Source organism: Dysidea avara, chromosome 3 (genome assembly GCF_963678975.1).
Source record: "Dysidea avara chromosome 3, odDysAvar1.4, whole genome shotgun sequence".
Classification (NCBI taxonomy): domain Eukaryota; kingdom Metazoa; phylum Porifera; class Demospongiae; order Dictyoceratida; family Dysideidae; genus Dysidea; species Dysidea avara.
In genome coordinates, this window is record NC_089274.1 from 22,084,427 (window position 1) to 22,100,107 (window position 15,681).

The following is a 15,681-nucleotide window of genomic DNA, read 5'->3' on the forward strand; positions in this document are numbered from 1 at the left end:
CATGTTCTGTAACACCAACACTGTGATGCCATTCCCAATCCTCAAGTTTGATTTAGAATCATTTGATGACACTGTACCATCTCACTGTGGTATTGATTTTTGAGCTTACTGATTTTCAAATTGCTAAAGTGTGTACCCTATCCACAACACTATAGGCACATGTGATTATTGTGTTTGGTTTGGGAAGGTTCTCTGTGCTACATCAAAGAGATACTTGCAGTGCCTGAAAGAAGTACCCTGACATATTGTCAGAACAAATCCAACAGTGTGTTGAGACATTTCAACTTTGGTCAGTCATCGTCAGAATCTCACATGAGATACATATATGTGTACTTGTTGCTACACACACAGTCACTATTCACTGTTACACAGTATAGAATGCAATTTTATTTTTAACAAAGCACGCTAAATTTTTTGTTCTGCAGTACCATGATGTCACCTTATTTCAACTGGAATTTTAGGGTAAAATGTTTTGTGGCACATTTTAGCTGGTATGTCAGATCAAAGTGGCACTTGGATCAAACAAATTGTCTGGTGTAATACAGACTCTACCCTTGCTGTGTGTTTCTTGCTCAGTACATTCATACGTACTTAAACTTGAAACTTGTATAACTTTGTTGTTTAAAAGAAGGAAAACAACAAAATTGAAATGTACATGTAAGAGTAAATATAACCTAACAAACTGTGTATCTGTAATGTAATACTTTGAAATCACTCACACAAATAAGTACCAATGCTATCCATGATGTAGGGACATAGTTTTTGTATGTAAAACACACTAGAAGAATATATAATAATTTCTCACTATCATAAATGTCAGACTTTCTAGCGAAGACAGTTGTCATTACAGGCACTTAAAGGGATGGATTTTCATCTCTATCCACCTGGGGTTGTAGTAAATGCCTCCAAAACCAATTAATCCGTACTGAGCAGGATCGTACTGAGAGTTGAGATTGATATTCCGGCATGTGTTGTACCACCATCCTCCATTATCAGTAGCATTGCCAATTTTCACTGCACAGTTTCCTGTCCTCCATCTATCATTGTCATTATCATATGTGCTGAACTTCATGCCATTGAGGAGCTGTTGGGTTGAGAATGGATCAGTAGGAGTTTCACCAGTAAACCCACCAATAGTCAGTGGGTATTCTTCACTGTCACTTCCTACTCTAAACAGATTGTAGTGAAGGTAGGATCTGGTCTTGTTGGGAAATTCAAAATCTACTCTGAGTTCCCATTGGCCAGTTTGGGTAAGACAGTTCATCGCCTTGAGCCCATACCAGAATTCACCATTCAGGTCTCCAAATCCTTTCTCATAGTCAGCCCATGGTCGGTTAAATTCTCAGATCCATCTTTCCTCCTCTGTATTACTGTCCATCCTCCATTTACTGTTGTAGTGTCACAGTACATACCAACTATTGACAGTCTTCCACTACACCAGATATTCATTTTGTATACACCAGATGGAGATTGGTCAAAATGATTTTCTTTGAAAACACAACAATTGTCAGAAGGTGGTAGGCCACATGGATATTGACGTTTTTCTGTATTTTTCTTGATAATTTTTATTTGTTGATCACAATATGTACTAGCAACTATCCCAGTAACAAACAGTGATAAGAGAATGACATGAGGTGTTATCATTGTAAATAGATTTGTCTGCAGAGTACACAATTGCATATAACTTTACCATAATACTACTATTGTACATATCATGGGATATGTTATACTGCATGTAGCTAATACCTGTTTTTAGTATATGATGCAACATGCAATTTAAACATAACAACTGAACCTTAAATAAGTGTACAAGGGATAGAGGCTGTATAGATGGTGTGTATTCAGGCAGATAAACTTCAGAGTTTCTTTCTATATTATCTTTGCTCAGTGTCCATATAAGGCTACTATTTATTGATTTTCTGTTTTTCATGAATACCTGCATGTACTTTTACTGCCACACGGATTTCCCCATTAGTAAAGATTTAGCCATTATTTCATCTATTAACCAAATATTGAGGATGTACAATTCAGTTTTCAAGATTGCTGCACTAATACAGTAGACATTGTAGCCAAGAGAATGTGAAAGATTGGTACAATGAAGTTTACAAGCAAGAAGTTGATCCTCAAATGGAACTGATCACATGACAAGGGATGACTGTAATATTAGCTATGTAGCTACTTCTAAAGAGGATAGCTGCCAAATTAGCTATTTAGTTAGCAAATTACAGAGAATATCAGGCCCTGGAGAGTATAGAGGTATGAAAACAAGTCTAGCTAGCTATATTGTGGCAAGTACTAAGAATAGTGGTAATGACCTGCCCGCCTGCACACTACATTTGGAATTTTCTCATGAAAAATGAACAGAAAATCACCAAATAGTGGCCTTAGCAATCAGAAATTATATAGGAATAACTTATTGTGGTCCCAAGAAACAAGAAGGTTTAAACTGTAAAGCAAGCTTGATACTATACTTGTCTAAGATTATCATTTGGTTGGTCATTCTTATTCAACATCTTTGAAGTTCAAAGTCATGTTTGGACATTTACCTATCAAATTCACATTGTAATGCCGGTTTCGAGTTGTGAATACGACTTACTATGATGTACCAGTCATAGTACAAATGATACCATATCTGTTATTTGTACAGCCATGTTATAGCATTACCATCTGCATCTCTTTAGTAGAGCAAAGAACAGTAACAAGAAAACACAATGGATTGGTAACAGTGTGTATATATTCAGTCTGTGCATTAATTAGAACAACACTGCTAAAAATAGCCAACAATGTCTAAGAATTATCCTGCCTGTATAAATATACACATTACTTACCCTTTATTCTGGAATCTTTTTTATCATACAGCACAAGTCTGAACTGATCTGTAATGGTACAGTGCTATAGTGTGTGTTTCGAAGAATTATGACCTTATTTGTGTAACAAAGGAAAATGTGGTGTCTGCCTTTTTAGTATTCATGTTGTTAGCTATATCATAAGAAGTTGAAATTTCATATGAATGTAATTATAGTAAAACATGATGGTTGTGAATGCCATTATTAATAACTTGGTCTTGTGGGCTAAAAATAAATGAAAACAGCAGCAACAGTGTTAACGCAAAATTGCACAGCAGTTTCTCATTGCTTACAGTAATTAACATTCCTTGGTATATATTACATCTGTATTTATAATTTTGCCAACGTAATCACAAAACTACTAAATAGCTGTAAACTCTACCATACCAACTCTGGTGGGTGATCTTGCCGGTGTGCGGCCTTGCATTAGTGGGGTGCATTAGTTTATGTGGTTGGGATGTACGTAGGCTGTTGTGATAGTGGTTGGTTAAACCATTTGCTATTCTCTTACATTATTTGTCCAGAGTGTCAAACTGGGACTGAGCGGTCGTAGCAAAGTAGTAATATAACATCATTCACAGGCAGTACAATTCTATTCTTGTGGCCTCTTTCTAATAACTTGCTCTTGAAAAGTTTCTAAAGATATGAGTGACACCAAGGTGGCATTTTCTAATAATTTAGTTGTAATTACTTAAACATGCATGAGAGTTTAAGGATATTAAAGTTCCTGTCAAGAGATTGTGTGAAGATTTAACTCCATAGCTACCAGAGAAACACTATTGTTGACACACTATACTGGCTATAAACTATGGAAATGGGCAATTTTACTAAGCAGCAGTGTCCAGGTCAAGGTCCAGGTATGGTTTGCCTTTGTTTGGGCCTCTAGGGTACATGGCATCACATAGCATGCAAGAACTTAAATGATTTGACATGTGATGAGGATTACTCAGAGATAGACTAGAGGTTACTGTACACTGCAGTCTGATGGCTGGACCGAAAATCAACACAGACTGTTTCTTGACACTTGTTTTAAACCATTGTAGTGTTAAAAAGATTAACCATGTTGTTGGCAGTGATGTACTGGTGTTTTTGTAACAACACATTTGGCTATTTATTCCATCGCGGTTGTTATGATGTCATGGCTGGCTCTGCCACAGATTGATAAATTAGTTATCACTGGGTGATAACTAACTTATCACAGAGTAGAACCATTCTGTTTAGCTGTGTATGGTAGTTGTCACTCAGCACGGCACTTTGACATTCCCACACACTGAGATTTAAGTATATACAATTAATATAACATACTAAATAGCACTCTCTGGTATGGGCCAATATTTTATTAAGTAAATAAATAATAAAACTAGCCAAGTACATTCATTGTACAATGAATGTAGTTTTATTATTTATTTATTTATTTATTTGTAAGCCTAAAATAATAACTCCAAATAATCTGCAGCATTGTGCCTTATCTGCTAGCAAAGTTATCACAAGTTAGTAGAGTGTCACTGAGCGGAACAGTTGAGAGGATGTGTCTTCATTTCTATCCACCTGGGGTTGTAGTAATTGCCTCCAAAGCTGATTAATCTATACTGAGAGTTGAGATTGATGTTCCAGCATTGGTTATACCACCATCCTCCATTACCAACTTGTGATGCACAGTTTCCTGTCCTCCATCTATCATTGTCGCTATCGTATGTGCTGAACTTCATGCCATTGAGGTAGTTTTGTGTTATGAATGGGTCAGAAAAAGTTTTGCTGGTAAACCCATCAATAGTCAGTGGGTATTCTTCATTAGCACTTCCTACTCTAAACACATTGTAGTAAAGGTAGGATCCGGTCTTTTTGCTGTTGTTGGGAAATTCAAAATCCACTCTGAGCTCCCATTGGTCCATTTGGGTAAGACAGTTCATGAGTTTGAGCCCGTACCAGAACTCATTGTTCAGTTCATCGAATCCTCTCTCATAGTCAGCCCATGGTTGATTAAAATTCTCAGATCCATCTTTCCTCCTCTGTATCACTGTCCATCCTCCATTTGCTATTGTAGTGTCACAGTACATACCAACTACTGACGGTCTCCCAGTACATGAACTATTCATTGTGTATACACCAGATGGAGACCAGTCAAAGTGACTCTCTTCAAAAACATAGCAATTGTCAGTTGGTACAAGAGTACACCTGTACCACAAGGATCCTGGCATTTTACTTTCTGTGGATTTCTCTTAGTTTCTTTTGTTTCACTGCGATGTGTACTAGCAATGATCCCAGTAGCAAGTAGCACAATGATAACAGCATGAGGCTTCACCGTTATGGCTGGATTAGTCTAAAATAGCAAATGCCATATATCTGTTGTACATGTATGCAATACTAAAGGTACAGCTTTATGATGAGATCTGTATAGAGAATATAATTGTGCCTTTACTGAAAACCTCGGATGACTGATGCATTATGAATGCATCATAACTTCTTTAAGTAGAGTGAATCTACTGAAAATGAAATAGCAACCCAGTACTAATGTAATCTCTCCTACTATTCATCCAATTCCTGTTATTGTAAATAGTAAAATCAGTGAACCAGTTAAAGAACATGTACAGAATATTCCATGCTCTAAGAAGCCAAAATCTCCCAATCATAAAACCCATTTGAAGGTTGTAAAATATAAAAGAGTATTTTCAGCAGACAAAGTAGAGAACAAATTAAGACCATTTCTCTTATCATATTACTCCAGCAGCGAATCTACTTGTAGTAGCCCGACCATGGAGAAACCTGAGCCAGTTGACAACAAGATTTAGCAAACCGTGACACCGGGTAATGTAGTTAGTACTACTAGTGTGGTGTACAATGTATACATATATGGGGTTGTGTATTGTTTATCTGTATGTGCTGTACAAACAGAAAGTTTTGGTGTAAAATATATATTGCAGTACAAGGACAAAGCAATACCCTCAAAAACTACAGCATCAGTGCTACACATCATTTCCTGTCCCATTCAATACTGCAGGTGTAAAAACCATGTATTGAGTGATTATGAAGGCTATATAATAAACAGTGTTTGAATTGTGTAACTGTCCAATGGCTGTCATAATCATAGACCACACTAGTTATAGCCAACTCTGCAATGTATGCAGAAGCAATACTAAGGCACAGTGCAAGGTTGATTTACCTTCTCTGCATGCAATAACAAAAACAATCAAAATCCACTTCCATTGAAATAACAAGTACAACTGAAATGCACTGTACAAAGCTAAATCCATGGGATTTTTGTAGCACAAACTTTTGTGTAGCAGAACATGTTGTGACTAGTACCAAAGCAAAGTCATGCTGCAATATTCTACCATTTAGCCGCCATACACAAGACTAGTGACACAAAACAAACTTGTACTGCTAATGACATAAAACAGACATGTACCACTACTACTACTACTGCTACTACTACTACTACTACACATTTCATTAATTAGAATTCACATGTACATACTCTGTACAGAAAATAAGAGAAGTATCAAGTAAAATACATGAGATACAACCCATCAAGATTAAAAATTAAGTGTGTGCAAGGTGTGTATTGTTCCGAGAAGTGCAGCTTTCCGAAGATGGGACAAAATATTGTTTGAAAATTCTGGTAAGTGCTCTAAATATTCCTGACATTGAGCTGACATCACACCAGAGTGGCCAATCACAACTGGGATAATATCCACAGGCATCTTATACATTATACGAAAATCATGTGCTAATGGCCGATACTTTGTCAGCTTTTCCTTTTCCTTAGATAGCATGTTGATGTCACCAGGGTAGGATACCTCAACAAATAATATAGTTTTTTTTTTACATAGTAAAAAAACAACAATGTCAGGATGGTTACTCAAATGGTGGTTTTCTGAGGTTAAGCTGAAATCCCACAAAACCTTCGCCGGTGAGTTTTCTACAACTGGTAGGGGATGATGATTAATGTGTGGCAAGGAAAACACTTTAGATAAGTGCCAATGGATTACACTTGCCACTAAATTGTGGCAATGCAAATAAACTGAAGTTGCCAACCGTGGACAGGCAGCCATCAAGTGAAGAATCGTTTCCTCAGCCTGACCACACACTCTACACATCACTGATGGAACACTTTTCATCATCACTTTGGCCTCATAAACTCTAGTGGCAATGACCTGGTCCTGTATAGCAAAGATGGTGCTGACGAAGCCACTGAGTACTCTTACTCCTATGAACATCATGAGATGCCAGCAGTGAAAAGAACTTGCCATGTAAAGGTTTGGCAGCCAACCAATCCACCAGAATCTTTAACTGCTTCTCAACAACAGCACACCTTAAAGAGGCAGAATCACACAATGTCAGGTCAGAAGGCAATGACAGAGATGAACATAATCTCTAGCTCTGGTAGTGATGGAGATACGAGGCGGCAGGGAATGGTCAACTACTACTACTACTACTACTACTACTTTTTTCATTGAACAATAATGACACACATGTACAATGGTACAGAATAATATTGGTAATACAGGCATACGCTTAAGTATGCCTGTATTACCAATATTATTCTACTACTACTACTACTACTACTACTACTACTACTACTACTACTACTACCACTACTACTACCACTACTACCACTACTACCACTACTACCACTACTACCACTACTACCACTACTACCACTACTACCACTACTACCACTACTACCACTACTACCACTACTACCACTACTACCACTACTACCACTACTACCACTACTACCACTACTACCACTACTACCACTACTACCACTACTACCACTACTACCACTACTACCACTACTACCACTACTACCACTACTACCACTACTACCACTACTACCACTACTACCACTACTACCACTACTACCACTACTACCACTACTACCACTACTACCACTACTACCACTACTACCACTACTACCAATCATTATGGAATCACATGTACATACAGTAGAGGGTATATACAGTAAGTAAGAGTTATATCATGTAAGAATACATCAGATAAAACTCAGTTTATTTGTATTGATCGTAAAGTGCGAATTGTTCCAAGGATAGTAGCCTTTTGTAAAGTTGCAAAAAGACTTTCACAATAATCTGGGATCTTTGTCAGGTACTTCACGCAATCGGTAGACACTACTCCAGTATGTCCAAAAACAATGGGTATCGCCATGTGATACATTAGATGGAAATCCCTGGCCAGGGGTAAATACATGCAAACTTTCTCTTCCTCTTTAGATGAAACATTGATATCCCCAGGGCAAGAGATCTCTAAAATGTAAATCTTCTTCTGAGGATAGGCAAAGAGAACAATGTCTGGGTGGTTGCTGGTATGATGGGAGCTGGTTTGTAGGTGGAAATCCCATAGCAATTTTGTTTGGGAGCTCTCACAAACTGGAGGGGGGGTTGTGAGAGAGCCATGATTTAGAGGTCAAAGGCAGTGAATAATGCTTACAGAGGTGCCAGTGTACAGCATGAGCCACCAGATTGTGGCGATGAACATAGGTGGTACCTGCCTGAACAGGACAAGCCGATAACAAGTGTAAAATAGTTTCTTCAGCTTGTCTGCATACTCGGCATAAAACAGAGTAGACATTCTTCTTCATAATTTTCTTCTCATATACTCTAGTAGCCACCACCTGATCCTGTATAGCCAGCACTGTTGACTCAGATTCAGAGTGAAGATGTTGGTTCAACCAGCGAACACTTCTCTTCTGATCAATTGCATCACACTGTAATAATGAGAAAAACTTACCATGTAATGGCTTTGCAGCCAAAGATGCAGTAAAGGAGGCAAGTTGTTTGTTGCATAAGGTTTCTTTTATCTCACAAAGAGTACATGACAGCCAGTTAGATGAGACATCCAGTGAAGAGCAGTAAATATCTGCTCTTGATAAAACAGAGATTCTTGGTGGCAGCAATCTGTCCAACTGGGAACACAATTGTACTAGGCTATCCAGTGATGTTGAAAGATGATGAGCTAAGACAGCCAACTTTCTGTAGAACAAGTTTTACACATTTACCAACCCTCGACCACCAATCAACCGGGGCAAATAAAGTCTCTCCACTGCAGACCGAGGGTGATGGCTAGAGCAAGATGACATTATTCAACGGGTTGAGACATCAAACTGTTCAATCTCCTTGATGGTCCATGGGACAATGCCAAATCCATATGTAAGCAACGGCACACAGAGGAATTAGTAGCTCTCACCTTTCACGGCCCTGTCAGAAGAGACTTCCATACACATGACAAGCGATGAGAATATTTAGTAATGTAGCACCACTGTAATACTGTTAAATTGTGAGGAATATCTCCAAAGTCATTGGTGGATCTAGAAATTTTCAGAGGCGGTTTCAGGTTGAGGAAGTTTTCAATAACTGTCAGGGGTGGATCCAGACTTTTTGAAAAGGGAGTTCCACCATGGAATTGCAACTTCAGCCTAGCTTTAAGTCGAAGACCCAAAAAAAAGGTCTGTTGAATGACGTTATGCTGATTTCAAAGGCAAAAGTATGAAGTTTGGCTAGTAGATAAAGTCTTAATGTAATACTCTATGTATAACTCTTGGTGATGTTATCACCCACACAAATTGTAGGGAAGCGTGCTATTTTCAGAGGGGTGAAACCATTGCAATCCCCCCTGTATCTGCCACTGAAAGTAGCCACAAAGAAAAACAAAGCCCAGTGGATATAACAATAATTATTTTAGAGGAGCTTAATACAGACTGAGTGGACATAAAGCTGTTCTGGGTGAAAGCATAGATAGCAGAAAGGGACATGAAGCACATACCATCTATGGTAAAAGACAGCTAGGTTATAAAAGTGTTGCTTCTATCAGTTGATGCAAATGCCAAGTATTGCATGTTCACTATACTTGAGGCCTGCACAAGGGTGTTTCCCAGATTACAAAAACAACTACAGACAAAAAACTGCCCTTGTTCTCCCTTAATTCACTTTTGAGGAGCCAATGTAAGTTTTTTATTATACAGTATATAGGGCCGTCTATTGCCCTGCCTTGCTGGTCACCCTATTCTGTATATCTGACAACTCTCATGATTTCACCATTAGACTCAAGTTTTTATGCCTCTTGACTTCTCAAGGTTTCATAGTCAGATACTAATTTCTCAAGGCTACACTTCGGATTTCACTTGGATTTCAAGGTTTTCAGCTGGAAACAAAACACAAACACACTATTGAAAATATTTCGTATAAGAATTCTCAGTCTCTAAGCAGCCTATATAAATCAATTCCTAACATGTGTTTAAAATGTCATGTTGGCTTTAAAGGTTAAATTGCTACCAGATTCAATACCAGAGTACATAATTTTCAAGGGGAGCATGCCCCCAGACCCCCTAGATTTAAGTGTGCATGCAACAGAAAGTTTGGAAAAGCCTGTCACCAAAATTCCTGGAACTGCCCTTAAAATAACAGCAGTATATATAACTAGTTCATGCTTGCATTCAGTGTATGTGCATGAGCCCAACCAAATGATTGTGGGGCTTATTTTGTAAAATGAGTGTTGCTGGGGATCATGCTTGGGTTGTCTCAACATTCCAAGTTGAGAGGTCTGATCTGATAGTCTGGTGTTCCTGCTGCAAGCCAACAAGTTAAAGGGGCTTCCAAAACCTCAAGTAACCTCCCTAAATATATATGCCACTGACATTTATGATCCCTAATCCAACTTAAAATTCCTATAACTTTTCCTTGTGCTTGTTTGTTTACTTTTTTATGGCTCATGAATGTGTGCAAACTGCATCAAAAGAAAGAACAGCACTAACATGCCATAAAATTAATTTTGCATCTGAACTCAACCATAAATTAGTTACTGAGAAATGAAGAGGCCATTATGCTTCATTTTCAGCTATGTTCAGCCTGTTATATGCAAGGCTACAAGAAATGTCTCTGCAATTAATCTAGTCAAATACAGACATTTCAGTACGGTCACAGAGAAGTCACAGAGAAGCCACAATGCACTACCACAAATAAACACCTTGTGCAGCAAAAAAAAAAAAATAGTGGGTAAGTCCAGGATACATGCATTGATGTACTGTGGTATACCAAAAGGCAGCTGTCAGGCTGAAGAGACATCTAGCAGTGAAAAATCAAGTCTGTATAGCCTTAGCTATTATCAAGTTACACTTGTATGAAGGCATTAGTAAGTTAGTCAGCAGATTAAAACTATTTTGTCCATGATCCCTAACATACAGTACTATAATAGCTATTATAGAGAGAAATGTTGCTCAGTGACAAATGCTTTCGATGATATTATAGCAAACTATATAGGCTGTAGTGATCACATGATATAGTGGCCACATCTTTTACCACTCTGGTGCAGTCTCATTGGTAATGGGGGTTGAGTGTTGTATAGCATACATTTATTTATTTATTTGTAGTTTTACAGCATGCTTGTATAAATGTTGAAGGCATGCCAGCAACTGCCATCTGATACTGGCATCCATGAGTGCATGACAATGACAAGTATTAAAGTTGGTGGGAATGGGTTAACTGGAGCAGTGGTAGCATGGGCACAGAACATGAAATGAAATTGTTAGTAAAGTGATTCCATAAGGTCATGCATGTATTGTTAACTTTATGTTTCAGATCTTCCGCTACACTGCTATGTCTCACCACCTAAATTTATGTAGTTTTGATCACTATGTTAATGTTAAAATCCAAAGCTGGACAGTTTGATAAATAGTCAGTCTGTTCTACAATGTACTTTGCATGGCTTCCTTTACAACATTGCTATCTTGCATACACACTTAAACCATCATCCAAGAATTTTGTTCCACAGGATGAGAAATATTGAAGCATTATCCCTCCATCAATATTATACAACCATAGAGTTTTGTTAAGACATGACAAACCATGGCATGATTTAAGGTAGTGGAAAAACAGGTTCACTTTATCAAAGATAAGGTAAATTAATACTTTTGCATGAAAAATTTAGTACATAGCTGCAGTAGGCACTCTCTAGTATACAGTAAACCACATAGTTGCAGTGATGTTGGTATGTAGGTAGACAAAACTGTCAAGTTATTATATTTCCATATGGGACCTAATTGACCTGCGCAAATTAGTGCATGAGGACATGTATAATTGGTTATATATGCATTTATTGTCTGGGTATCATAGTCCAAACTAGTTGCATGCATGCAGCTGTTGTTCATGTGCATTGTGTCTGCAAGCTTTCAGATGTCACCTCTTGAGGTACTACAACAATGTGTATAGTTATAGGTCATTGATATCAATTTATTTTGTTAAACACTTAATCTATGCAAGTAGCTATATATAGATAAAGTGAAAAAATTATATGAACTAGCTTGGTATATAGTACAGCCTAAAAATCAAGTACGTAGCTATATATGAAAGTATATACTTATTTAATACCTACTAAATGCAATACATTTGCTATTATAATATGCCTGCCTGGTTGTCACAATTAAGTTGTATAGCACAGTTATTACTGAGTTGCACAGTTGAGGGGACGTATTTTCATTTCTATCCATCTGGGGTTATAGTAATTTCCAAAGCCAATTAATCCATATTGAGCAGGATTGTACTGAGAATTGAGATTGATGTACCAACAGTTGTTATACCACCATCCTCCATTACCAGTAGCATTGCCAACTTTCATTGCACAGTTTCCTTTCCATCTATCATTGTCATTATCATATGTGCTGAACTTCATGCCATTCAGATGATAATATGAGGAGAATGGATCGGTAGGAGTTTCACCAGTAAACCCACCAATAGTCAGTGGGTATTCTTCACTAGCATTTCCTACTCTAAATAGATTGTAGTGAAGGTATGATCTGGTCTTGTTAGAAAATTCAAAATCAACTCTTAGTTCCCATTGGCCAGTTTGGGTAAGACAGTTCATCGCCTTGAGCCCGTACCAGAATTCACCATTCAGGTCTCCAAATCCTTTCTCATAGTCAGCCCATGATCGGTTAAAATTCTCAGATCCATCTTTCCTCCTCTGTATCACTGTCCATCCTCCATTTGCTGTTGTAGTGTCACAGTACATACCAACTATTGACGGTCTCCCACTACACCAGTTATTCATTTTGTATACACCAGATGGAGATTGGTCAAAATGATTTTCCTTAAAACTACAGCAGTTATCCGAAGGTGGCAAACCACAAGGATATTGTTGTTTTTCTGTATTTCTCTTAATTTCATTTATTTGTTGGTAACAGTATGTACTAGCAATTATTCCATTAGTGAACAATGAGATGAGGATAATGTAAAGTGTTGTTACCATTGTGTATAGATTTATCTGTAGAATATATCACATGTATAGCTTATCATCTGTAGTATTATTTCTGTTATGTAGTCAGCTATATAGTTGGCTATTCAACACTATAATAGTTTATAAACTGTTGAGATTATATGATACCAATGGACAAAGCAAGTATCTGTATCAGTTGCATGCTAAGCCATGCGTTAAATACCTTTTACCCTGATACATGCAATATTGGTGGATAGTCTAATCTAAAACTTTTCCTCAAGAGATATATATATATAATATATATCCAACTAGACCCATGAAAGTAAGTATGCTTCGTGCATCAAGCTATACCAACCCCAAATTGCTTTTTCCCCTTTGTGTGTGGATGGGGAAGAGCCCACACAAAAGAAAAAGTAGTCTTGACACTTGAGACTAACAAGCTAATTCCTTATCTTCAGTAGCAATGTTGCAGCTAGTTAATACTACTAATTATCAAACTTGATGGGGTGTCAAATTCAATCAAGTACTCACATGATGGTGGTATAACTAGCTCTTATTATTTAATATCTGTGTGCAACTACTTCTACACTAGGTAGGTATATACCTCTTAATAGGAATAACACTGCACACAATATAATGTGGTGCAAAAAAGTGTGATATAATTATTTTGTCATTAAATCTCAAATTCCGTACGGTCAGCTGTAATAACGCCTTCTGGTTTATTACATCATAACTCATACAAAAATCAATGATCCTTTAGTTAAGAGCAAGGCACACAACTCAATAGACCCTTAAGAGCCTCTTAGATACAGTATTAATTTCTGTGTAGCTGCTAACATGCACCTGCTGGCATAGCCAGCAGTTACTGTTATAGCTTACGTAGTACATTTGCTGAACAATCTAGTGACTGTTGGAACATATATCTATCTCAAGTGTTTATATATATATTGCTCTTTTTATAAGATCCTGCTCTTGTATGGTATTGTACTTATCCTATATATAGTTATTGCATTAACTCACAGAAAAGTTGCCGGGATAAGTTTTAGTAGATAAGTAGATAAATTATTGTTAAAGTAGTCCAGTTGACTAGTAATGATAATACTGCACTATTTATATGTGTATAAAGGTTCATCTTATGGTGACCTTATAGAAGATTGAGGTCTTACCCTACATATGTCGGACTGCCTATCGTCATTTTGGTGACCCCTTAATGCTACACAATAGTAGTGTATTGTATTGGTAATCAAATTCAGTTTCAGTTTATAGTCTTGTTGATATACATTCAGTAAGCTGTCAACATCATGAGATAGTTGGGGGAGGAAATGAAGACATGAGGAGTTTACTTCTTGGAAATGAACACTTTTATTCACAGAATGTGAGTAACTAGTCACATGCAGCAGTTACATTAACCTTAGCATAATGTATGAGAGTAAATTTTATAGGGAAAGTTTTTGTTAAATAACATAAAGAGAGCGGCCATGTAGTTATGTGGACTGGACTAAACATCCAGTGTTTGTATAGTGTAAGAGTGTACATTAGGTGGTCACTGAACATATAGACATCTCATGTTGCTGTTTTAAGAACCAACAGTGTACTTCTGCATATAGGCATGTCATACGTATGTATACATCTCAGTAGCTAATGTCTTATTGTGCTTATTGAATTAGCTTAAATATGCCATATGTACACAGAACCAGTATTTGCTGTGATGTGGAATGTCATTATTGGAAGCAACTATCAGTATATCTATCCAAAAACCCTTCTTGTTGTAATGATCATGCAGGCATGATGGCGTGCTATAGGTAAGCTTCAGTCAATGATAGTGCCACAACACATTCACTATATATGAAACCAATGATACAATGTCATCCGTATTGTCATACAAACAGTTCAATGTGTATAAAATCTTTCTTTTCCTAATCAGTTCTTGTTGATCACCTGTTGTATTATCCCTTTCATGTTTATCTTTCTATCATAAACAATAGGTTATCTCTGCATGGTGCAATATCCCAAGTATCTTCAAACAAAAGGTCCATATCAACTATGCAGCTATTCATATAAACATGGTATTGGCTAACTGCTATACCTAAGATCACTAAAAGACTAGTTAAAGTACCCAACTATGTGTCCAATTCATGGCCACAAAGTTGTTGTCTATTTATTTATTTATTTATCGGTTGATTGATTGATTGACTGACTGACTGACTGACTGACTGACTGACTGACTGACTGACTGACTGACTGACTGACTGACTGACTGAATGATTGATGCTGAGCAGTCAGCACTACTGGTATACTCAGGAAAAAAACACACGCATGTTCATTGCAAATTCAGGGGCGTCAGAGTAAGTGATAATGATAAGTCCTAATGCTGCCAAAGGCAACTAGTCTAGGGATCTGGGGGCATGTTCCCCCTTAGAAAATTTCTCACTTTGAGATGCTATCTGGAGACAAGTTTAGACTGTAATATTGTGTGCAAGTTGCTAGCTGTCTGACAAGTGCATGTTCAATGTTAGGGATAGACACTAAACATAAAATCACCTCTGTAATACTGTTAAAATGTCTCCCAAGTAGCCACAAAGAAAAACAAAGCCAAAGCTGAACCAAT

At 37.4% G+C, this 15,681-nt stretch overlaps 2 protein-coding genes across 2 annotated transcripts; both read right to left on the minus strand.

Moving 5' to 3' along the window:
* Nucleotides 1-844: 844 nt before the first annotated feature.
* Nucleotides 845-1,264, minus strand: LOC136248400 (ryncolin-1-like). The gene has a single exon (XM_066040183.1). The coding sequence runs from the start codon at nucleotides 1,262-1,264 to the stop codon at nucleotides 845-847; it is 420 nt and encodes a 139-aa protein (XP_065896255.1).
* A 3,084-nt stretch (nucleotides 1,265-4,348) lies between these two features.
* On the minus strand, nucleotides 4,349-13,106 carry LOC136248401 (uncharacterized). The gene is made up of 5 exons (XM_066040184.1): nucleotides 12,307-13,106; nucleotides 8,298-8,839; nucleotides 8,064-8,236; nucleotides 5,028-5,166; nucleotides 4,349-4,980 (listed from the first exon to the last, which is right to left on the minus strand). The coding sequence occupies exons 1-5, from the start codon at nucleotides 13,104-13,106 to the stop codon at nucleotides 4,349-4,351; spliced, it is 2,286 nt and encodes a 761-aa protein (XP_065896256.1).
* Between the last annotated feature and the right edge of the window lie 2,575 nt (nucleotides 13,107-15,681).